Below are 26,377 nucleotides of genomic sequence, written 5' to 3' on the forward strand. Positions count from 1 at the left end.
TCTGTCTTTAGCCCTGTGCTGTTTGCCACAGAAAGTTACCTCTCGCAGAGATTAGGTGGCACTCTTGGCCTTGAATAGTGCCTGCTCTCCCCTGCCACTCTTCTCCTAATGAAGACCAGAACTGGAGGTGACCTTGAACCTGTCAAGCCCCAAAGTCCTTATGTATGTTCCCTCTTGCCTATTCACTGAACAGCCTAGGAGCCCTAAACCAAAATTCTCTCCCAGCTAAATGCTGTAGCATGTTTAGTGCTGAGAAGAAGAAAACATCTATAGGAAATAAGTCCTAGCCCCTCAACACAAATACGCACATGCAAAGTGAGATAACTTAGTAGTAAGTACATCTGCAGAGCTCAGGCAGTATTTCTAAGCCTCTTCTCTAAATTCTCTCCAAAGAGCCTCTCCCTAAACACACACACACAAACACCTCCTCTGTGAAGTCTTTCAAACTCATTCTTCTTCCCTCTACCCCTTCCATATTGTGGAATTTCTAGTAGTGTATGTATGACTTTCCACGTTATGCGAGGTATTTGTATATGTGTTTGTTTTCCTCACCAGGTCTTAATGCAGGGAACATGTCGTACTTGTTTCCACACTCAGCTCTATGGCACAAATCTTTTTGACCTCCAACTGAATATTGGTCACTTGAGGCTCATAAAAAAGAAGAAAACAGGGACCTTTCAGAAAAAGGAGGAAATGGGTATGGCTAGGCAACTCAAAATAATCATGAGGTTGGATGTATTGTAATAAAAGTACAGACAAAATACAGTAGGTGGCCAGAGGAGGAGATGGGGAAATTATCCATGAAGAATGTAGATGGATGGATAAAATAAGAAGGAAAAGGCATTTTTAATGAAAAAAAAAAAAAAAGCTGCTTCAACAAAGGCCCATGTGCAGCAAAGTTCATGTCATATACAGGAGTGGCAACAAGTTGAGATTGGCTGAATTATAAAAAGAATAGAATGGGTCAGAATGGAAAAAAAAAAAAAAAGAGTGGTGTTAGAATATAGAACATCTTGAAAAATCCAGCGGCTATAGTCCCAGCTACTGGGGAGGCTGAAGCAGGAGAATGGGGTGAACCCAGGAGGCGGAGCTTGCAGTGAGCCGAGATAGTGCCACTGCAGTCCGGCCTGGGTGACAGAGCGAAAATTCTGTCTCAAAAATCCAGCAGCTAAACCGTATGCAGGCTTAGAGTGTTACTCTTTGTTATACCCATGTATTTTGTAATACTTGGTCTCCCAGTTGTGGGGAGGGAGGGGCTAACACTTACGTGGTACCCACTTTGTCCTGAGCATTGTCTTGAGCACTTCCATAAATATTACCTCGTTTAATTCTCATGAGAACAATCTGTAATACACAATTCTATTTCTATTTTACAATTGAAACTGAAGTAAAGACAGAGTAAATAACTTTCCAAAACCACACAGAGGTGGCATAAAACTTCAAAACTTTGTCAACCTGAATTCAACGCCCATCCTTGTCACTTATGTAATAACATCCTGCCCCCTATAGGCAATGGCCATGAAATGGCTTAAGGACTAAATCATTAATTTACTTAACAATACTGAGATAGTCATGAGCACAGGGCTCTGGAGTTAGGCTACCTAGTCTTAAATTATTAACTTCTCCAAAAATTCATGATATCCAGGAGACTGAGCATGAGACAGCTTCTCTGTGCCTCAGTTTTCTCATCTATAAAATGGACATGGCATATACATACTTACCTCATTGGGTTGATATAAGCATTACATTAGTTAATATGTGCAAATTGCTTAAATGTGTGTCTGGCATATAGTAAGCGCTTAATTTTAACTATTTTTTGGCTATTGTTTGCTGATTACTTGCCATATTAGGCACAAATCAAGCTGCTTTAGCAAGACAATAGTCTTTTAATTAATGATTTAGCCCTTACCAGCTTTGTATAGCCCTCCCTGCAGCAGGGAGACATTGGGAACAGGAGCATCCATTAGGATTTCATCGCAGTGCTCTGGGTGAGAGGTTCTGAGGACTTGAATAAGGCTGGTATGGTAGCCAGGATAATTGCCCCCAAAGATGTTCACATCCCAATTCCTAGAACCTGTGGATATGTTAGGTTAAATGGTAAAAAAAAAAAATGCAGATGGAATTAAGAGTGCTAATCAGGAAATCTCGATTATTGGAGTTGACCCAAAGTAATCCCAAGGGTTCTCAAGAGTGAGAGAGATTGACAGAAGAGAGCCAGAGATATGCAACATGAGAAGGGTGTGGCTTAAATTTCCTGAAGGAAGGGGTCACGAGCCACCAAATGTACACTGCCTCTAGAAGGTAAAAAAAAAAAAGCAAGGAAATGGATTGTCTCCCAGAGCCTTCAGAAAGGATTGCACCTTGTCACACCTTGATTTCAGTCTAGATCTGGGGCAGACTTCTCATGTATAGAATCATAGGACCGGAAATTTCTGTTGTTTTAAGCCACTAAGTTTGTGGTAATTTGTCACAGCAGCAACAGAAAAGGTGGTGACAACAAAAAGTATTTTTGAGGTGTCAGACATGTTAGAGGTAGGGTTGCCATATCCTGGCACCCAGTTAGAAATGTGAAGAAGAATAAGGCATTAAAGAGAGCATTATAGTCGCCTGAGAGATGGTCAAGTGCATAATGGACATGCAGATGGGGTCAGTGTGGGAACAAGGGCAGAACTTTACTTTTATTTAACTCTATAGAGGTTGCAAGAAGATTTTCCACACAGTCTGATTTGCCTTGACACTCTGCATGGCAAACAAAACAGACATTACTAGTCCTAGCTTAGAGATGAGGAAACGGGGACTCCGAGGCGTTAAGCAACTTGCCTACCTCACAGGTGGCAACGCAGGCATAAAAACTCATTGTATTGGGCTCCTGGAATGGTGCTTCACAGTAATCGATGCTTAAAAAGTATTCTGTGATCTGTTTAATCAATCATTGTCAGGCCCTCTCTTTTGGTAGCCTGTGCTTTAGTGATGGGGAAGAGAGTTTGGTTCTCAGGAGAGAGAAAGTCGAACACGTAATTGAGTACCTCCTTTGTGCCCGGTACTGCGCTTGGCACTTCACCTTACCTCGTTTGATTTTATCCTCGCAACAAGCAACCAAGTATAGTGACCTCTAGGCTCCCATTTTATGCACTAGGCAACTAAGCCTGAGGGTAGAAAAATAATTCGGACAAAGTCTTGCAACAAGTAAGAAAAAGGCCAAGATCTGAATTGCATTCCGTATCCCGGACCCACACTCTTTCCAGAGCACCGTGCAGGGATGCCTGGAAAGGGGGCCATGGGGATGGAGAGAGGGGGATAGGGAAGCATGGATGTTTAGGGTACATGGCCAGTAGCTTGCCTCATAATCACTTATTCTCTATATTGAAACTAAAAAGCAATTCGATGACTTTCCCAGCTGAGTGAAGACAGAGGCCCCAGGTCCCTGAGTCCTTCGCTGTGCCATCTCTGCCTCATCTTTATTTCAGAGGCATCCCTCCCTAACACATCAGCAGACGCCCTCTGTCCTCACTGTGCTCTTTTCCCCACCATCATCATCGGTCATTTAATCGCCTACATGTATTGAAAAAGTGATTATGAGGCTGGTTGACAGATTTCAAAAACAGGCTAATTATCTTAGTCTGATGGATGAAACCCCTTGGGACTCTAGAGCAGGACTGGCAGAATCAGGCTGCAAACACAGTCTTACCGGCTTGCAGGGCTGCCTCTGTCAGATATGGGTATCTGTCTGGCTAGGGAAGCAGTTCTGGGAGTGAAGCATTTTGCTTCTGCTCTTGTCTCCATCCTTAGAGATGTGGAGGCTCTGCTCAAGGTAGAAAACCACAGACGGAGGGAAATTTAGAAACAGATTTAGCAGAAATACACACCTGTCATGAGCCTATCTAGACACAGCCTGTCCTGAGAGCCAAGCTCTGTGGGCCAGTATGACTGGGGCAGTTTTGTGGGATTCACAGCCAATCACGGATAGAGTCAGGAGGCTCCATATCCAGTACGCCTTCTGGACACCACCTATTTATAGGAACTTAGATTTGTTTATTCAATTGAAGCGTTGCTTTGCCTAAAGAAACCATAAAGTGAGGCTTGGGTTAAGAAGGGCCATCATCGTTGGGGAAATTCCGTCCATGCCACACCTGTCTTGTCAGTTTTTACATGGTAATGGTGAGGATCGAATGATCATTCAGGCACAGTAATTAAGATTCGGACACAGGAAGCTCTTAGTAAATGTTGGCTATATTATTTGATATGGTTTGGCTCTGTGTCCCCACCCAAATCTCATGTCGAATTGTAATCCCCACGTGTTGAAGCAGGGGCCTGGTGGGAGATGACTGAATCATGGGGGGGGGGACTTCCCCCATGCTGTTCTCATAATAGAGTTCCCACAAGATCTGGTTGTTTGAAAGTGTATAGTTCTTCCCCCTTCATAGGCGCTCTCTGTCTCCTGCTCTGCCATGATAAGATGTGCTTGCTTCCCCTCTGCCTTCCACCACAATTGTAAGTTTTCTGAGGCCTCCCAGCCATGCTTCCTGTACAGCCTGCAGAATTGTGAGTCAATTAAACCTCTCTCCTTCATAAATTATGCAATCTCAGGTAGTTCTTTATAGCAGTGTGAGAATGGACTAATACATTATGATAATGAGAGGTAGGATGTTCTAGAAGGCAGTTTGAACTTTTATTCTTCAGCCAAGGAAGCCAATATAGAAAGATACAAGTGTACATACCCAAAAATTAAATACAGACCTGAGATGTGTCCTGCTGTTTCCTGTGGAGCCTGGGGCCAGCCCTATACCATCACGCGCCTCGAGGGGTCTGACAGCCAGTGCCTGTTCGTGTGCCCTGATGACACGCTGTAAACAGAGCAGTTCTTCTTATCACCCAAGAGCAATGCTCCGGGTTATCTTCACAGGTTTTTCCTTTGACTGCAGAGAGCCTTGTGACTTTATTCTGAGTAATCACAACATCCTTGTTCTAGCAAAATGAGGCCAAAATGGTACCTACTGCACAACCTGGGCCAGAGAGGCCCTGGGGAAGCACAGAGAAATTTGCATGATGAATTCTTCAAAAGTCCTCTTGAAGTCCATGGATTTAACTTCTTCCCTGACCTTCCCTGCTAATAAGTAGTAGATATTTGATGACTTTGTAATTCAGATCAGACTTTTGGCCTAGAGGATGCTCTAGGGCACAGACCACAGAGGGCATGAGTTCCCCCGACCCCTTAAATCTTCCCAACTAAATCTAGAGGGTGTTATTGCATCACCTGACCCCTGACACAGGAAGCTTCATTTCTCTGCCAGCAATCAGGACAGTCATCAAAAAGGCCATCAAGTTGCCACAGCTCATCTCCTCGCTGTAAATGATTAGTGATGTGCAGTCATGCTTTGATAATGGCCACTTACTCACCGTAGTGAGTAACCACTGGAATTTTGAGATTTTACTTCTTCATCCTCAGGTTTTACTGTTAGGAAAAGCAAGCTGGGTACCATCAAAATAGGGCATTAAAATGTGGTGGTAAAATTCTTGATGCTTATTAATTTAACCCAATGAAGCCAAAGGCTTTCATTTGCCATTTTAGTAAATTGACACAACCCTTTCAAGAGCTCCATGGGTCAGATAGAAATAGAACCATGGAATATTAAGCCACAAGTGACTTGACTTCATAGAAGGGCACAGAGACACAGAGAGGTAGGTGACTTGCCCAAGGTCACATAGCCAGAGCTAGAACAAAGGACTCTTATTCCCTGACCAGTACTCTTGTTCCCATACCACACTTATATTCATTTTCTTCAACATAAATTTTATATTGCTAATTTCATTTTGTTGGTGAAGAAATCAAGGCTCTGGGAAAATGAGTAATCTGCCCAGCTGAGAGTCAGAAAAAGAACTAAAGCTTTATGATTTGGGAGATTTTATTTCTGAATCCATTTTATGGTTTATTAAAAGAGCATCATCTAGATAGTATAATATAAAGTTAAAGCATTAATAAAGATAACTGTTTTTCTGAGTTTTATGGAGCTATTGAAAGTAAACAGCTCTAAGATGATCAGGTAGATGTGCTTAGATTCCAGCAGCATGGGTTTGAATCCAAGCTCTGACATTCACTAATTGATTGTAATATTAGCAACTTCCTTAACCTCTGTATATTTCAGTTTCTCTATATGAAAAATGAGAATAATAATAGCTCCTATCCTGGTGAGTGGCGGCTAGGGAATATAAGGATTGAATAAAATAGTGCTCAGCTGGATGTCCTGGTACTTGGAAGTTTGTATACCTCAGCTTCTGAAATGAGTATACAAAGCATAGATCATAAGAACTTCACCTCCACATTTATCTTTTCAGATGCGTTCAGCAAACAAGCAACAGGAAGCCCAACTCAGGTAGAATAGCCATTAACAGATTTCACTGGCTGACATCTGTGAGTTTAGCGATGGAGCCAGCCAAGGACTGAGTTCATCCAGTGGCTCTGCTCACTCTCCAGGCAGTCATCTTGCTTCTTGTTCCAGCTTTGCCCTCGAGCTGGCAGTAAGATGGTGGCTGCAGTTCTGGGCCTCATATCCGTGCACTACAGTGTCCGGGGGAAAAGTGAGAAAGTTTATCCTGCCCTGGTATTGCAAGCAAGGATCCCGAGATCACTTTTGATTACAAAAACTTGGTCAGAGGCCAATCCGTGTACCAGAGTGTGACCTAGAAAATGGAACATGCTAGTTGACTTAAGTCAACAGAGTCTATTTTTGAAATAAGTTTGGGTCATTTTACATTCCTGAGGAGCATAGGCTGTAAGTTGGAGAGGCAGAAACCTGTGCAAAAGCAGGGTTCTGTTAAGAAGGAAGAAGAGACAAACGGGTGCTATGTATGTGGTCAGTAATATTCATTATGCATGATGGTTACATCTTCAGCGTCTTTAATTTATTCAGGGGTTAATGTTGACATACAGCTGGTTCTGGCTCGTGATTTTCAGAGGGAGAACAGGGCAAAAAGAAAAGCTGTGTTCTAGAAACTGGAGACTGTGCTGTCTGTAATCTACATACGTTACCTAATGGTGCACAGCAGTTCTGCAGTAGGTGCTTTCTGTGTTTAATGTCAGCTCTGGCTTCTCAAGAGCTCTGAGCCAGATTCAGGCAGACCTCAGTTACCTCAATAGCCCTGCAATTTACTCCAGCTGCCTCAACAATACATAGAAGACTGTATCTCTCTTGGGTCCCAGTTTCTGTGGGCACATTTGTCATGGCTTTCTAACAGAGACTCTCCAGTCTGGTTTGTAGCCTCAGAAAAGAGTTAACCATCCTCAACCCAAGACTTTCTTAACAGCTGGAGTACATTAGTTTTCTACTGTTGCTATAGCAAGTTATCACAAACTTAATGGTACTGCAAACAACACAAATTTACCTCTTACGGTTCTGGAGGTCACAAGTCAACAGTAGGCTAGTAGGGCTGCATTCCTTCTGGACTTTCTAGGGGAGAATATACATTTCATGCCTTTCCCAGCTTCTTCACATCTGAAAAGTCTCTTTTGTAAGGTAACATATTCATAGCCTCTGGTAATTAGGACATGGACATTTTGGGGGAGTTGGAGGGACATTATTTAGTCTACTACTGGGAGAAAGAAAGTAGAGGTCAAAATACGCTTGTTCTTTACACGTCAAAATTATCTACCACCTGTTCATGCCTCCAGAGCATTTACAGCATGCCACAAGCTGACTTTTCAATCACTTAGAATTTAAAAATAAGTGTACATCCTTTACATGCACATAATTATTTTTCTTTTCCCATTGTAATGTGAGCATTATAAATTGCTTTCTAAGTGTAACCTAAGTGTGGTGCAATTTTGTTTGCTCCCTCTTCTCAAAGTGATTGGATGACTTTTTCTTCCAAACTGACCCAGATTTAAGAGCACTCACAAAGATATAACACCAGCGTAGGTTTGAGATCTGTAAGCTGCAGGGATTTGCTTTGCCGGTGGCCAACCTCTACTCTTCGATCATAATGTACTTCATTGCGTGATGGCCACTTGGATTGTGATCTGAATTTGGAGGAAGAAATAAAAGATTATTTACAGACCCCTGCAGCCTAAACATTTAAACCTGCACCATGAAAATAAGTGACCTTTCCTTTATGGTAGTTGGCATTGCAAAGCTGGTAATTTTACCATTTAAAAAGGAGTTACACCAACTTTGGTAGGTGAATCTTTAGAGAATTTCTCATAAGGGTCACACATGGTGGGCTTGGTTTCTAAAGTCAGAGCAGAAAGTTACAAAACAACAAGTGGAGGGCAATAAACAACTTAACAATAAGTGACACCTGGACTCCAAACTGATGTACTAAGGCTAGCTCAAATTTAAAGACCCTCTAACTCTTTGTTATTATGTAAAAGGTCTGACTAGTCCAAAATTAGGTAATGAGTAGGTTTTTTTTTTTTTTTCCTTTTTGAAATATCCCTCAGGCATCAAGTCTCCCTAAACAATACAGTGCCTTGGAAATATTTCCATTCTGAGTTAGCCTGAATAATCATTTAAAATGCAGCTTATAGATCATATATTTGATATCATTGCCTTAATGTGACTACCCCTAATTACACTAATTGCAAAAGTGAAGTGAATTAGAATGTTAATAATAATCTCATAAATGAAGCCATTTATAATTATCAAGGAAACCATCTGTACATGACTAGCTTCCCTAAGACATTCTGTTCAAGAGGATTTGCTTTATTTCTCATCAGAAAATATGTGCCTGGCAACATATTTTTCTTTCTTGTCCCTTTTCGAAAAGAACAGTATATTATAATCCCATGAACCAAACCATCGAGTGCACTTGGCAAGGCCTTCTTGAGATTCTGCTAAGTCAGTGCATAAAAATCCTAGAGATGCAACAAGGTCTGCTGAGGCGTCCTTATTATGTGTGGTGGTTCTGAGTGGGGTTAAGTGGTGTGCACATGCATGTGTGTGTGTGTGAAAGAGTTAGACGGGCCATACCTTGTGGCAAATGGTAGATTTAACCTCTTCACCTCAATGTCATCTTGCTTCTGATGGCTGTCCCACTTTGAGAGTCATGTTTCCTTTTTTTTTTGAGATGGAGTCTCGCCCTGTCGCCCAGGCTGGAGTGCAGTGGCGCGATCTTGGCTCACTGCAAGGTCCGCCTGCCGGGTTCACGCCATTCTCCTTCCTCAGCCTCCCGAGTAGCTGGGACTACAGGCGCCCGCCACCACGCCCGGCTAATTTTTTGTATTTTTAGTAGAGATGGGGTTTCACTGTGTTCGCCAGAATGATCTCGATCTCCTGACCTTGTGATCCACCTGCCTCGGCCTCCCAAAGTGCTGGGATTACAGGTGTGAGCCACCGCGCCCAGCCGAGAGTCATGTTTCTTATGAATACTGAAGTATTTTGTAGTCACTAAAGGGTAGCATTTCTAAAGATGAACTCAGTAAAGCAACAGAAATAAAATCAGTATTTAGTTGTAACTCTTCTTAACATCTCTAATGCTCTTTGTTTATGAAAGAGATTCATATATATTCACAAGAAATAAGTCCCTCCATTGCTGTTTGAAAATCCTACCAAAATTGGGGAGTCCATTCCAAGATGGCCAAATAGGAACAGCTCTGGTCTGCAGCTCCCAGCGTGATTGACACAGAAGACGGGTGATTTCTGCATTTCCAGATGAGGTACCTGGTTCATCTCACTGGGACTGGTTGAACAGTGCGTGCAGCCCATGGAGGGTGAGCCGAAGCAGGGTGGGGCGTCACCTCACCCAGGAAGCACAAGGGGTCGGGGGATTTCCCTTTCCTAGCCACGGGAAGCCGTGACAGACTGTACCTGGAAAAAGGAGAAACTTCCGCCCAAATACTGCGCTTTTCCCAAGGTCTTAGCAACTGGCAGACAAGGAGATTCTCTCCTGTGCCTGCCTCAGCGGGTCCCAGGCCCACAGAGCCTTGCTCACTGCTGGAGCAGCAGTCTGAGATCGAATTGCAAGGCGGCAGCCTGGCAGGAAGAGGGGCGTCTGCCATTGCTGAGGCTTGAGTAGGTAAACGAAGCAGCCAGGAAGCTCGAACTGGGCAGAGCCCACCACAGCTCAGCAAGGCCTACTGCCTCTATACACTCCACCTCTGTGAGCAGGGCATAGCTGAACAAAAGGCAGCAGACAACTTCTGCAGACTTAAATGTCCCTGTCTGACAGCTCCGAAGAGAGCAGTGGTTCTCCCAGCACAGTGTTTGAGCTCTGAGAATGGACAGACTGCCTCCTCAAGTGGGTCCCTGACCCCCATGTAGCCTAACTGGGAGACACCTCCCAGTAGGGGGCAACACACACCTCATATAGGCAGGGTGCCCCTCTGGGATGAAGTTTCTAGAGGAAGGATCAGGCAGCAATATTTGCTGTTCTGCAGCCTCCACTGGTGATACCCAGGCAAACAGAGTCTGGAGTGAACCTCTAGCAAACTCCAACAGACCTGCAGCTGAGGGACCTGACTCTTAGAAGGAGAATTAACAAACAGAAAGGAATAGCATCAACATTAAAAAAAAAGGACATCCACACCAAAACCCCATCTGTAGGTCACCAGCATCAAAGACCAAAGGTAGATAAAACCACAAAGATGATTATCCAGGAAAACTTCCCCAATGTAGCAAGGCAGGCCAACATTCAAATTCAGGAAATACAGAGAACACCACAAAGATATTCCTTGAGAAGAGCAACCCCAAGACACATAATCGTCAGACTGACCAAGGTTGAAATGAAGGAAAAAATATAAAGGGCAGCCAGAGAGAAAGATCGCGTTACCCACAAAGGGAAGCCCATTAGACTAACAATGGATCTCTCAGCAGAAACCCTGCAAGCCAGAAGAGGGTGGGGGCCAATATTCAACATTCTTAAAGACTTTTCAACCCAGAATTTCATTCCAGCCAAACTAAGCTTCATAACTGAAGGAGAAATAAAATCCTTTATAGACAAGGAAATGCTGAGAGATTTTGTCACTGCCAGGCCTGCCTTACAAGAGCTCCTGAAGGAAGCACTAAACATGGAAAGGAACAACCAGTACCAGCCACTGCAAAAACATGCCAAATTGTAAAGACCATTGATGCTATGAAGAAACTGTATCAATTAACAGGCAAAATAACCAGCTAACATCATAATGACAGGATCAAATTCACACATGACAATATTAACTTTAAATGTAAATGGGCTAAATGCCCCAATTAAAAGATCTAGACTGGCAAATTGGATAAAGAGTCAAGACCCATCAGTGTGCTGTATTCGGGAGACCCATTTCACGTGCAGAGACACACATAGGCTCAAAACAAAGGGATGGAGGAAGATCTACCAAGCAAATGGAAAGCAATAAAAAGCAGGGGTTGCAATCCTAGTCTCTGATAAAACAGACTTTAAACCAACAAAGATCAAAAGAGACAAAGAAGGCCAATACATAATGGTAAAGGGATCAATTCAACAAGAAGAGCTAACTATCCTAAATATATATGCACCCAATACAGGAGCACCCAGATTCATAAAGCAAGTCTTTAGAGACCTACAAAGAGACTTAGACTCCCACACAATAATAATGGGAGACTTTAACACCCCACTGTCAATATTAGATCAACGAGACAGAAAGTTAACAAGGATATCCAGGAATTGAACTCAGCTCTGCACCAAGCGTACATAATAGACATCTACAGAACTCTCTACCCCAAATCAACAGAATGTACATTCTTCTCAGCACCACATTGCACTTATTCCAAAATTGACCACATAATTGGAAATAAAGCACTCCTCAGCAAATGTAAAAGAACAGAAATCACAACAAACTGTCTCTAAGACCACAGTGCAATCAAATTAGAATTCAGGATTAAGAAACTCACTCAAAACCGCACAACTACATGGAAACCGAACAATCTGCTCCTCAATGACTACTGGGTAAATAACGAAATTAAAGCAGAAATAACGATGTTCTTTGAAACCAATGAGAACAAAGACACAACATACCAGAATCTCTGGGACACATTTAAAGCAGTGTGTAGAGGGAAATTTACAGCACTAAATGCCCACAAGAGAAAGCAGGAAAGATCTAAAATCAACACCCTAACATCACAATTAGAAGAACTAGAGAAGCAAGAGCAAACACATTCAAAAGCTAGCAGAAGGCAAGAAATAACTAAGATCAGAGCAGAACTGAAGGAGATAAGAGACACAAAAAACCCTTCAAAAAAATCAATCCAGGAGCTGGTTTTTTGAAAAGATAGACCGCTAGCAAGACTAATAAGAAAAGAGAGAAGAATCAAATAGACGCAATAAAAAATCGTAAAGGGGATGATATCACCACCAATCCCACAGAAATACAAACTACCATCAGAGAATACTATAAACACTTCTACGCAAATAAACTAGAAAATCTAGAAGAAATGGATTAATTCCTGGACACGTACACCCTCCCAAGACTACACCAGGAGAAGTTGAATCTCTGAATAGGCCAATAACAGGCTCTGAAATTGAGGTAATAATTAATAGCCTACCAACCAAAAAAAGTCCAGGACCAGACGAATTCACAGCCGAATTCTACCAGAGGTACAAAGAGGAGCTGGTACCATTCCTTTGGAAACGATTCCAATGAACAGAAAAAGAGGGAATCCTCCCTTACTCATTTTATGAGGCCAGCATCATCCTGCTACCAAAGCCTGGCAGAGACACAACAAAAAAAGAGAACTTTAGACCAATACCCCTGATGAACACCGATGCCAACATCCTCAATAAAATACTGGCAAACCGAATCCAGTAACACATCAAAAAGCTTATCCAATCAAGTTGGCTTCATCCCTGGGATGCAAGGCTGGTTCAACATACAGAAATCAATAAATGTAATCCATCACATAAACAGAACCAAAGACAAAAACCACATGATTATCTCAATAGATGCAGAAAAGCCTTCGACAAAATTCAACAGCGCTTCATGCTAAAAACTCTCAATAAACTAGGTGTTGATGGGCCTTATCTCAAAATAATAAGAGCTGTCTATGACAAACCCACAGCCAATATCATAATGGGCAGAAACTGGAAGCATTCCCTTTGAAAATCGGCACAAGACAGGGATGCCCTCTCTCACCACGGCTATTCAACATAGTGTTAGAAGTTCTGGCCAGGCCAATCAGGCAAGAAATAAAGGGTATTCAATTAGGAAAAGAGGAAGTCAAATTGTCCCTGTTTGCCAATGACATGATTGTATATTTAGAAAACCCCATCATCTCAGCCCAAAATCTCCTTAACCTGATAAGCAACTTCAGCAAAGTCTCAGGATACAAAATCCATGTGTAAAAATCACAAGCATTCCTATACACCAATAACAGACAAACAGCCAAATCATGAGTGAACTCCCATTCGCAATTGCTACAAAGAGAATAAAATACCTAGGAATCCAACTTACAAGGGATGTGAAGGACCTCTTCAAGGAGAACTACAAACCACTGCTCAATGAAATGAAAGAGGACACAAACAAATGGAAGAACATTCCATGCTCATGGATAGGAAGAATCAGTATCATGAAAATGGCCATACTGCCCAAGGTAATTTGTAGATTCGATGCCATCCCCATCAAGCTACCAATGACTTTCTTCACAGAATTGGAAAAAACTACTTTAAAGTTCATATGGAACCAAAAAAGAGCCCACATTGCCAAGACAGTCCTAAGGAAAAAGAACTAAGCTGGAGGCATCACACTACTGATTTCAAACTATACTACAAGGCTGCAGTAACCAAAACAGCATGGTGCTGGTACCAAAACAGATATATAGACCAATGGAACAGAACAGAGGCCTCAGAAATAACACCACACATCTACAACCATCTGATCTTTGACAAACCTGACAAAAACAGGAAATGGGGAAAGGATTCCCTGTTTAATAAATGGTGCTGGGAAAACTGGCTAGCCATATGTAGAAAGCTGAAACTGGATCCCTTCCTTACACCTTAGACAAAAATTAATTCAAGATGGATTAAAGACTTAAATGTTAGACCTAAAACCATAAAAACCGTAGAAGAAAACCTAGGCAATACCATTCAGGACGTAAGCATGGGTAAGGACTTTATGACTAAAACACCAAAAGCAATAGCAACAAAAGCCAAAATAGACAAATGGGATCTAATTAAACTAAAGAGCTTCTGCACAGCAAAAGAAACTACCATCAGAGTGAACAGGCAACCTACAGAATGGGAGAAAAATTTTGCAATCTACCCATCTGACAAAGGGCTAATATCCAGAATTTACAAAGAACTCAAACAGATTTACAAGAAAAAAACAACCCCATCAAAAAAAATGGGCAAAGGATATGAACAGACACTTCTCAAAAGAAGACATTTATGGGGGGCTGGGCACGGTGGCTCACACCTGTAATCCCAGCACTTTGGGAGGCCGAGGCGGGGCAGATCACGAGACAGGAGATTGAGACCATCCTGGATAACATGGTGAAACCCCGTCTCTACTAAAAATACAAAAAATTAGCCAGGCGTGGTGGCGGGCACCTGTAGTCCCAGCTACTTGGGAGGCTGAGGCAGGAGAATGGCGTGGACCTGGGAGGTGGAGCTTGCAGTGAGCCAAGATTGCACCACTGCACTCCAGCCTGGGTGACAGAGCGAGACTCCATCTCAAAAAAAAAAAAAAAAAGACATTTATGCAGCTAACAGACACATGGAAAAGTGTTCATCATCACTGGTCATCAGAGAAATGCAAATCAAAACCACAATGAAATATCATCTCGTGCCAGTTAGAATGGCGATCATTAAAAAGTCAGGAAACAACAGATGCTGGAGAGGATGTGGAGAAACAGGGATGCTTTTACACTGTTGGTGGAAGTGTAAATTAGTTCAACCATTGTGGAAGACAGTGTGGCAATTCCTCAAGGATCTAGAACTAGAAATACCATTTGACCCAGCAATCCCATTACTGGGTATATACCCAAAGGATTATAAGTCATGCTACTATAAAGACACATGCGCACATATGTTTATTGCAGCACTATTCACAATAGCAAAGACTTGGAACCAACCCAAATGTCCATCAATGATAGACTAGATTAAGAAAATGTGGCACATAAACACCATGAAATACTATGCAGCCATAAAAAAGGATGAGTTCATGTCCTTTGCAGAGACATGGATGAAGCTGGAAACCATTCCCAGCAAACTATCACAAGGACAGAAAACCAAACACTCCATGTTCTCACTCATAGGTAGGAATTGAACAATGAGAACACTTGGACACAGGGTAGGGAACATCACACACCGGGGCCTGTTGTGGGGTGGGGGGAGTGGGGAGGGATAGCATTAGGAGAAATACCTAATGTAAATGACGAGTTGATGGGTGCAGCACACCAACATGGCACATGTATACCTATGTATCAAACCTGCATGTTATGCACATGTACCCTATAACTTAAATTAAAAAAAAAAAATCCTACCAAAATTGTCAGCATTCTCCCATGGATACTGTATATATATGTACACACACATGCACACATACACACAGATGCACACACACATACAGGTACTATATGTATGAATCATCTCTCTAAGGAACATAGCATTCCAAAATAATCATAGCAAAGCATAATGTCTTTTTCATCAGATCATTTCTGGTATCACTTGGAAGGCCCCTCTTTTAACTTCCTGATAGAGCTTTTTCTTCCCTGCTTCTTTAGTCTCCATGTAATGGAGGCTTATTCTAGAAATATAAAAAACTTCAGATAAAAAAAGCCATTGGAAGAAAAGAGGGAGATCTTATTGTTTCTCTTCTCTAGTTTCTTTTGAATATATGTGTTACTATAGGAGTTATACCTTCTTATGAATTGTCTTATTTCCTAATTGTCTGAGACAATACAGTTTTACTCATTATTTTACACTTTATTTTTTATTAAATGCTTCACATGTATTAGTTTCTCCAGCTAGGCTGTAGCAGATAATAATTGTGTCTTGAAATAGTTTCTTGTAGAGTACTTAACCTTGGGCATGTAACAGATACCCAGAAAATGCTGGTCAGTTAAAAGCTAACTTAGAGGTGGCACGACTGGGGTTAATTCAGCTATTCAGATGAAGATAGGCAGAAACTTGTGAATTGGTGTATGTCCTGAGTCCTGGACACATATCAACTTCAGGGCAAAGCCTTCTATAGTTGACAGCTCTGGTTTCCAGTATTAATAAAAGCAAAGTCATTCCTGAAGGATCAGCTAATGTTGGAGACAAAGAGTTAAGTGCCTCCCTCTCCAGCCTGCAGCCCACCTTTGTGCGTGTGCAGAGCAGGCTGAAGAAAGCCATGCAGCCTCAGCATAATACAAGCCTGGCTCCCTCCTTGCTTAGAAGATGACTGTTCTTAAGCTCAAATTCAGGAGAAAAAAAGCATTAGGAGCCCTTCAGGCTAGCAGGTTGCCCTTTGGTGATGAATGAATAATAGCCAGGGCCCTTGACTGCCAGGATTCAATTTTCAAAATAATGATTCTTTAATCCTCACTTTATTTCTCAATGTGAGGTGTCTTACTCTTCTTATATGAGATACTCTTCTTACATGAGATATTCTTCTTACGTGAGATGCTCACATTTAATCTCACACATGCCCGCCTCCCATTCAGAAGTAAACATGGAAAGCTTCCTAATCTGTAGCTTTCTAGGTTCATGTCTCAGCTACTTGATCAGAATCATGCAGCCTAATAGAACAGGTTTCATCTTAGCTGGAGGGAAAGCTTTGGTTTCCAATCACAGCCTCACTTCAGCATAGGCCCTTTTATATAGATCAGTGGTTCTCAAACCCTTTGGTCTTGGGACCCCTTTACACTATTGAAAATTACTGAGAACCCCAAAAGCTTTAGTTTATGTGGATTATATCTATCAGTGTTTACCAAATTTAAAATTAAAATTGACAAATATTTAAATATTTATTAATTTAAAGATAAAAACCTTATTACCTGTTACATAAAAATACTTTTATGAAAACTAAATTTTTCAAAACAAAGTGATATTTCTTTGCATGATTATAAATCTCTTTAATGTCTGACTTAATTGAAGGCAGCTGGATTCTTATATCTGGTTAAAGAATAGGAAGAAAAATGGCCTTAAATACATAATTGGAAGGGTAGTAGTATTTTTCATAGCCTTTTCCAATAATTATGGATATTCTTCTCTAAAACTATATCTGAACAAGTAGTAGTTTCTGAAAAGTTAGTTGGCATGTGGAATCTGAAACCATATTAACTAGATGTCTGTACTTTGTTATGTAACAATTCATTGGTCTATCTTGCACATTGAATGGATCTTTTACCTAAGAATGTTTTTGTAATGTCATTCATTGATCATTGAGAGATTATTGGTTCATTGAGTTAATAAGAACTTCAAAATCTTGACACATTTCATTATAAAATAGTTTAAAAATCACATTTGTTAGTATAGACAGCTTAATCAGAAAAGTCTTTAAGTACTGGGAAGCTGTCGAGCTCCCAGTGGCAGCTAAACATTTTTCAAAATTCTGATTTTCACTTGAAAGGTCAAATTTCATTATTGGCAACAAATACTATCACTTGAAGTGAAAGGCTTACTTTTTTCATTTTTTTCATTTCATTTTTTTCATTTTTTCAGGTTAACCATAGTTTGTTGTTCTTTAATTTAAAATGGCATTCATGAAATAAGCAGCTAGTTTAGCTCACAACTCCATCACACAAGTACTTTTCCTCCAGAAAAAACACTGAACTTTAATACATAGCAGAAGTGCTTTACTTCTTTTCTTTCTCTGTACCATTCTATCACAGAGGATATTTTAAAGATGTAAACTCGAGAGTTTATGATTAATAAAATTAATAATTTTTACTGCTTTATTCAGGACATCCTTCTGTGAAACGCATTTATCTGGAAGTGTGGCAATAAAAAATATAGTTGGGTGCTGCTAACTCGATTCAAGCTAAGGCACAAGCAGTTTTACTCAGCATTGCTTTTGCACCATCAGTGCAATTATCAACACGATGAAAAAGTCCAACGATATCTTAGAATTTTTATGAAAACACATTTGGACTTAAAGGGTATCTAAAGGGTCTTGGGCCCCCAGGGCTCTGCAGATCACATTTTTATGACTCTTGGTAGAGATGTCAGTAATAGTTCACCTTTATTAAACCTGCAGTATGTGCCATCCATGGTTATATGCATTAATTACTTTAATCATCAGATATACAGGTATATGGAGAGCCTAACACAGTCTAGAAAATGTATTCTTTTTAACTTCTGGACTCTGGTATATTTTGGCTGCTCTGCTGCTGAGGCACGGGAGCTAATTAAAATCTGAAGAATTTTTAGTAGCATTGCTTGCTAGGGGTATAAAGCTCCATTTTCTCCATCCCAAAAGTGTTTAGACCTTGAGAAGTTCATTGGTTGTGCCTGGGTTTGCTTGGTGGGTCCTGAGTCTCTAGTATATGTCAGATGACAAAATATGTTGTGCTTTTCATGGCTCCTGAAAATGTCCCCTTCTGCCCCTCTCCCCCTGAATTTTATTTCTTTTCATAGTTATTGTTTCTCTCACTTACTGCACCTTGGTCTCACAATTTGAAACATTTTCCAGTACATATGGCTTTAAATGTCAGGCCTTCCATGGAATTACATCTGCCTGTCAGCAACGCAGCGGTAAGTCTTGCCTCCTTTTCTGGCAGGACCTGGGGACTACTTTTTTTTTTTTTTTTTTTTTTAACTGTACTTTAGCTTGGTCACACATAAATATTTATCCCGTTCTCTGACACTTACTTTGAAGGCTTGCCTGGACAAAGAATGGAGTGGCAGGTGTTTGCTGCCCCATGCTTTGAGGCTAAAAGGGTGTTTCCTTTCCCATTTGCCCTCTAGTGAGGTGTTTTGCTTTACATGCTCTCTAGGCCATAAATATTTGTTTGGATTTTTGAGTCAGTGTGAGGCTAACAGCTTACCTAAATCCTGAATTAATCTGAAAGCCAGGTTAAGGGAAACTCATATGTACTTGGTTTTATTATGATTCTGTAAAATTCTCTGTTAAAGAGAAGATGGTCCTTGAGCAGGTTAGCAATTCCACCAGATCTGATTATTGCTTTTCCAGTGTGGGAGGGACTGGGATAGCATGTATTATATCTGCAGAGAATTGTTTTGTTAGTCATGAGAACTATAATTCTTTCAAGCCAAGGTATAGGTTTTAGAGGAAATTGTACTGACGGGACTAGAAAAACTTAAATTGGGTCCAAGAGTCTTTGTTTTTGTCTTGCTTTCATTCTTACTACATAAGTAATAACTAGGAGTGCATCCATACGTATTGGTGGTCGCCTCTGTGATGCTGCATGCCTGGTGCCCCGGGCTCCGCAGTTGCTGCCCTCCATGCTACCATGCCTGCCCCACCACTCCAGCAGCGCCCAGGTCCTGTGCCCGGCCCTTTGCGCTGCTCAGTGTGCATGTGTGTGGGGTCTGCATGGCAGCCTGGCCTCCTGGGGCCTCCTAGGCCCTCCTAGGCCCTGTGCATGGGGCTACAGCGGCTGTGCGCTGCACACCAAAGGAGACAAAGCTTCTGTTGAGTTCCTGAGTGATGAAATTAAGGAGGAAAGGGAAATCGAGAAGCATAAGAGGCATTCCCTCCCTAAGAGGTCTGGAAGTTGGGAGCTAGAATTTAAATGGAACAGAAGCTAAATTAGCATGGCAAGTTGCCAGGGGAAAGATCTCTGTCACTTTCAACATTATCAACAGCATCCCACGCAAGTCTGATGGTGAGGAGGAGCCCTCACAAGGGCTGTAGGTTGCAGAATAGGATTCTGAATTGACATCAACTCCCAATTTCATAGTTGAAGTTATGAAGAATGATAGCAAGAAGGTCCTGGTGCTGTCACTATCAGAGGATGAGTTTGGACAAGAGCAGGTGGAGAGTAACATTTTCTCCATCAAGGATGTTAGCTTTCAGTCCAATGGCAAGTCTGGATGTTAGGGCACTAGTACACACTCAACACAGAGTCCCCGGACTAGGCCCTGTATTATTTCTTTGAGGACAAAGGGGTGGAAACGCTTTTGTGGATGGGTTGGTGGAGCTCAGCACAGTTCCGGAGCACCAGGAGGACATTACTTTTCTTGAAAATCTCAAAAGTTTTGTCAAGGACCAGCAGAGTAGACAGACACTGAAAGCCTTAGTTTTATGGCAGGCTTTGGCCAGCAAACAAATCCTACCGTGAAGCCAGGCACTATCATCCTAATATCATGGAAAAAAAATAGCAAATTTAAATTATTTCTTTTGTGCTCTCATTTACTATTCATTTGCTTTTTTCTGTACAAATCTGTTATTACTAGGTTTTTTTTTGTTTGTTTGTTTGTTTGTTTTGAGACGGAGTCTCAATCTGTCGCCCAGGCTGGAGTGCAGTGGTGCAATCTCAGCTCACTGCAAGCTCCGCCTCCCAGGTTCACGCCATTCTCCTGCCTCAGCCTCCCGAGTAGCTGGGACTACAGGCACCCGCCACCACGCCCGGCTAATTTTTGTATTTTTAGTAGAGACGGGGTTTCACCGTGTTAGCCAGGATAGTCTCCTTCTCCTGACCTCGTGATCCGCCCACCTCGGCCTCCCAAAGTGCTGGGATTACAGGCGTGAGCCACTGCGCCTGGCCTAGATTTTTTTAAACAATATGACAGACAATAAAATTAGGGTTTCTCCTCCAAAATATATACATGTGAATTAACTAGGAGATGCAGGAACTTTTATATTTGGACTCTGAGGAAACAGGTTTCTGACAAGGAGCCCAGCATAGCCCTTAAATGACTTCGCCCCTAGAGGATACAGATATTATCTAACCTAACAGGTATTAGTCTGCAGTCCCTGCCTAGTGAGGTCTCTTGAGAACATCCTTTAACTGTGCTTCTCTCTGACTTGGGTGTCCTTTTTTAAGGTTTTCAGTTTATGTGTCCCATCTGAATCTAACACACCCACAGGGTTGATAGACACAGCAGTAAGTTAAATTAATCCGTTACATCTAGGTCTCTTTTAAAGCTTGGTAACTGAGTTCTATTTTTATATCCTTACGATGAGCCAAGACTGTATATAGAGCAGACATCTGCCATCTATAGTGATGTGGAGTAGAAACCTCGACTATTAGAGATGCCACGGGCTACCAGAAGCACTGATCTGTTTACTCCCCTTTCTTTCACTGATTGACTGAGTGACCTTCATTGTCCCCTTGGCACTGCCTGGCCTGAATTAAGGATCTTCCTGCCATCCATACCTTGTAGGACTGTGATATGCAGTGCCAGGGTAGGATGCATTTGTGATTTAAGAGCAGCATGTCTCACCTCTGTCATCTTCTGGAAGTGTGGATGGTAAGGGAAGGGGTAAGCAGTGCCTTCCCGGCCATTCCAACAGGTCCTCTTCCTTCTTTACCTCCTATGCCAATGCCAATCAGCAATTTTCAGGGGCTTTTTAGTATAACCTCTGAAGGTTCCACAGCTGTTTTGAGTCCCAGTTCAGTGATCTTTCCTTTACTTGTATAGACAGTAAAATTTCTGTGAAACCAGTATGAGCCCCAATAAATTCTGAATTCAAAGTCACTGTGGTTTTTTTCTCTTGATGCTTATGAGAGGAGTCCAAGATGCAGTGTCAGCTGACTCTTGCCAAAGATCCAGTGCAAAAAAAGTCTGTTCAGACTTTAGGATGATGCTCAGATGTCCGGTTGTAAAGCCTTTAGATCTGTTCTCTCAGCCCAGTGTGGATGCAAATATTGTTTAATCAAAATAGAATAGTTAGCACCCTCAACTCATAATTGGGATATTCTTTTATTGTTATATAGCCGGTTTATTTGTCTTTTGATGATATGTTCTACTTCTGTGCATGTCATAACCCACCCTTAAAATACAAAAAAAAATTTTTTTTTTGAGACAGAGTCTCACTCTGTTGCCCAGGCTGCAGTGCGGTGATGCAGTGGTGGCTTACCGCACCCTCAACCTCCAAGGCTCAAGCAGTCCTCCCACCTCAGCCTCCCAAGCAGCTGACTACAGGCGTGTGCAACCACACCCAGCTTTTTTTTTTTTTTTTTTTTTGTAGCAACAGGGTCTCGCTTTGTGGCCCAGGCTGGTCTCAAACTGCTAGGCTCGAGAAATCCTTCAGCCTCAGCCTCCCAAATTGCTAGGATTATAGGCATGAGCCACTGCACATTGCCTATAATAAGAATTTTGTAACCTCAACCAATGATGTGTCTTCTATTTGCATGATGTGGCTGAAACACCCAGTTCTCCCTGAGCCATGACAGCCACAGTCCTGCTCCCTCCTGTTGTCCTTCCAGCAACATTGAAGGAACTCATCTCACAGACGATGATCTGCTGGGCCCAGGAGGACCAGATCCAGGATTCAGAGCTGGTCCGAATGATGTTCAACCTCCTCCGGAGGCAGTATGACAGCATCGGGGAGCTGCTGCAGGCACTGCGGAAGACCTACACCATCAGCCACACCTCTGTAAGCGACACCATCAACCTGCTGGCTGCCCTGGGCCAAATCCGCTCCCTCCTCAGTGTCAGGATGGGCAAGGAAGAGGAGTTGCTCATGATCAATGGGCTGGGGTAGGTGATTCACGGTTACGTGCTGTTCCCTCTAGGAGCTTTAAGTGGGAAAACTGACTTACCTTGATATAGGGATATAGTGGAATCAAATCATATTAAATCTTTGTGTGAACTGATTGCAATTTCACTCCTCATGGAGTCATATCCTTTGTAACCTGAGAGACCCAACTACTCACAGTGAAAGGCATTGCTAAAAGTATGGAGGAGTCTTGGGGAAAAGCAGTTACTTGGTTTTAATCTTTTGAAAATAGCCCCAGGGAGCCCATGAAAACATCTGGAGGAAGGGACAGTGTGTTCAACCCAAGACAGAAATGATCTGAGGACCTGAGCTTTTGACTCGAAATCTTCCGAAACTTCCCTCTGAAAAATTGCCACCTGATCTCTCCCTTTTCTCAGGACTAACCTAGAGTCATTTTTGTTAGTTCATTGAGATAACTTTCCCCTTAACAGTAGCTCATGGCTCTCCCTTAGAAGCCATGTAGTCAAAAAAAATTCATAGCATTTTAGACATCAAAAGGGTTTCCTATAATCATGTAGGGTAGCACTTCTGTTTTGCAGATGAGAACACCAAGGCCCAAAAAGATTCACTAACCAGCCTACAGTTTTACTTTATTAGAATCAAGAACTAGACCTACAGACAACCTCCTACCTAACTTTTCATCCTACCACCCTTGAGCCAGCATACCAAAGGAGCATCACCAAGGTGCAGGAAAGGGACCTTCAGGATCCTTGGAGGGAAATGCACTCATTCGTCAAATTCATTTCCAAAGAGAAATCTTACATAAATGAAGAGACTTTTATGGGAAGAGAATACAGCTAGAGAATTATTCTCTCCCCAGCCTTCGTAGTAGACATAGCAGAAGTAAAAACTGGCAATTGCAGGTGGTGTTTCCTGCAACCCTCAAGAGAGGGGGAATGGGCAGCCAGAAAGTAACCACCCAGCAAGGGAGTACACAGCAAATTACCAAGCTGTTTCTGTATTTTGATTTGCATGCAGCTTTACTCTGTAAATTTATATGGGATGACTTAAAGATGTAATTGTTCTTACATCTTAATGTCGTGAGTTTTTAAAGACTATTGTCCAAAAGCTTCATTGATATCTAAAATTATTACAAGAAAAAATAAAACAAGGGATGTTTAATAGGTCATCAGAAAGAAATGTTTCAAAGAGAAAAAGCAAGTACTTAGAAATAGAGGAGCACAGAATATTTCAGTCAGCTAAAATGGCCTTCCACATATATTCCAGCTGACCTAGTGCTTTCTTATTATCTTTTCAACCTGTTACTTTCATATTATTTTGCCCTCTCGTGTGTTTGTGTGTTCTCATCCCTGAATTTTCATAGCATATAAATAAGCAGGTGCTGAAGACTGTCTCTGATCCTTATCCTAGAGACATAATGAACAACAAGGTGTTTTACCAGCATCCCAACCTCATGAGAGTCCTGGGCATGCACGAGACGGTGATGGAGGTGATGGTGAACGTGTTGGGTACAGAGAAATCTCAGGTAATGCTAAAAGGAGAACCTAGCCAGAACTTGTCCCTTGAGGCAGGAGCGCATGAGGTGACTTGTTCAGAGCCACGTGGCTGGTGTCCCTTGCCTCAGTTTCTCTTCCAGGGAGAGGAAGGGATAGGCACAGTGCCAAGAAGGAGCCAAGCGATGGGATAATGCTGCTGGATGGAATCCCATTGTGTAAGAGCTCTTGAAGCTTGGAGACTTTCTTCATTAATCCCACTGAGCTATTCAGTTGCTAAGTTTACTTCCCGTATTCGGCAGCCCTGCTCTTTCCAAGCTGGAATCACTCACTTCCACTTAGGAGCCTGGTGTGTTTTGTGCTGAGTCAGGAGAAGGCTGTTCTAAAGGAGAACAAGATCCCAGTAGTGATCCTGGCAGTGTTTCCCCAGAAGTGTTGATGTTTCCTCTGTCAACCGAACTCCTGAAGAAGCCAGGTTTCCTTGCCAGCTCCCTCATAAGGAGCCTGCATCAGGGGGAGCTCCTGTTGCTAAGGGGAGAGTTGTGGGTATAGGACACAACTGGACATTTATCCCAGCTGGGCTGGGGTCCTCCTCACGGTTAAACTGCTTCCACAGGCAGTAGATAGGGTATGGCTTCAAATGTTGGAAATTCCAGAGTGCCAGGGTCCTGGGAAGGGATGATTTCTGGTGCAGTTTCATCAGTGCTACTGGGGAGGGGGTGGGTGTGTAGAAGGAACAGAAGCCAGGGTCACGTTCCTCATGGGCTTCCTTCTGATCTCTTGGGAAAGTGAAATCTCTCCAGAAGATCTCTGAGCACATGTCTGGATGCCTCAGCGAGCAGATAGACTATAAGTTTCTGAACCTTATTGCTTAGAGCATCCTCTGTGATATTAAAGGAGGAAATCAAGGTTGTCTTAGGATCCTGAGCAAGGTTAACACTGGCACCATTTATTGAGCACTGTAGGATCAAAACTAAGATTTGGCCCAACCTAGAGATGCTGGTTACTTTGTTAAGTAGAAAAGCCAAGTACAATCAACAGTAATATAACGTGGCGTCTTCATGCTAGACTGCACGAATCAAATTACAAGTGCTATGGAATCCCATAGAAGAGCAATTATCAATGACAAAAGTAGTCAGGGAAGACTCAGAGAGCGATGCCTGTCAGACTTGCGTAACTGTAGAGGCCAGCCTTGACCCAGGGCACTTGGGCTTTGATATACTGGTGGGCGTTATGTGTCTACGATCACCTGTGTCTGTCTGTCTGTCTGTCTGTCTGTCTGTCTCTCTGTCTCTCTCTCTCTCCCCCCCTTTCTCTCTCCCCCCCCCCACTCTCTCCTGACTCTCTCCTCTTTCTCTCCTCACTCTTTCCTCACTTTCTCTCCTCTCTGTCTCTCCTCTCTCTCTCTCATCTCACTCACTCTCTCTCCTCTCTCTCTCTCATCTCTCTCTGTCTCTGAATTCTGTCCACTCCCTTCCTACTTGGAAACAATAGCCTGGTAGAAGGTCATGCAATTTCACATGACTTCCGAGGATGATTGGGATTCTTGTTTGACATCTGTTTCTCTTGGAGGAAAGATATTTCAGGAACTATAACTCCTATGAATAAGTCTTGAGAAAAAAAATGGAAGGAGAAAGTTCATTTTTCCAAGTGTTCACACTTTACCCACTTAAGACTCTGAGGTCACAGTTTTCAGAAAGGCCTCATGATAGATTCTTTTGTCTGACACTTTCTACTTCTCCCTACAGATTGCATTTCCAAAGATGGTTGCTAGCTGCTGCCGTTTCCTTTGCTATTTCTGTCGAATTAGCCGGCAAAATCAGAAGGCCATGTTTGAGCATCTGAGTTATCTTCTGGAGAATAGCAGTGTTGGCCTAGGTGCGTAAGTCTTCTTGTAACTTCCACATCCAAACTCGAAGGTTACACTCCCCCTTTTGACCACTTAGGAAAATACAGGGAAAGAAGCCACATGCACGCTGGGATATTTGTAAATACTAGAAGAGACTGCCTGATTTAAAACAATTGAAGTAACGATGCCACAAGAACGTTCTCCAACAGAAGTAGAGATGTTGCTACCAGCCAAGATTGGTGACAGTTTAGTGTTGACAAAGTCATACAGTTTTACCTCATCTCTCTTGGGACCAGTGGCCCATGGTTTACAAAATGCCCCTGGGATTGCAGATATAGTCTGGGGGCACAGCTCTTCCCAGCCCACTCAACTGACCAGGGAGCAGTGCTGATGAGACCAAGGTCATGGATCGGATCTCGTCTTGGCAGGCTGGCTGCAGGCTGCATACCTGTCCATCAACCTCCCAGCAAGTGCTTTCCTTAGCGGGGAGGCAGACTGGCCAAGAGCAATCGTGGATAAACG

The 26,377-nt window shown here is 42.4% G+C and overlaps 1 protein-coding gene and 1 pseudogene across 9 annotated transcripts in view; both read left to right on the top strand.

Moving 5' to 3' along the window:
* Positions 1–26,377, top strand: part of RYR3 (ryanodine receptor 3) — a 563,725-nt gene that overhangs the window by 370,409 nt on the left and 166,939 nt on the right. For all 9 annotated transcript variants that reach the window (XM_016927886.4, XM_016927893.4, XM_016927892.4 and 6 more), the window contains exons 39-41: positions 22,260–22,533; positions 23,924–24,038; positions 25,755–25,884. In XM_016927886.4, the coding sequence (XP_016783375.2) occupies positions 22,260–22,533; positions 23,924–24,038; positions 25,755–25,884 (519 nt within the window). The remainder of the gene's footprint in view (positions 1–22,259; positions 22,534–23,923; positions 24,039–25,754; positions 25,885–26,377) is intronic.
* Positions 19,235–20,257, top strand: LOC134808506 (complement component 1 Q subcomponent-binding protein, mitochondrial-like; annotated as a pseudogene).

Source organism: Pan troglodytes, chromosome 16 (genome assembly GCF_028858775.2).
Source record: "Pan troglodytes isolate AG18354 chromosome 16, NHGRI_mPanTro3-v2.0_pri, whole genome shotgun sequence".
Classification (NCBI taxonomy): domain Eukaryota; kingdom Metazoa; phylum Chordata; class Mammalia; order Primates; family Hominidae; genus Pan; species Pan troglodytes.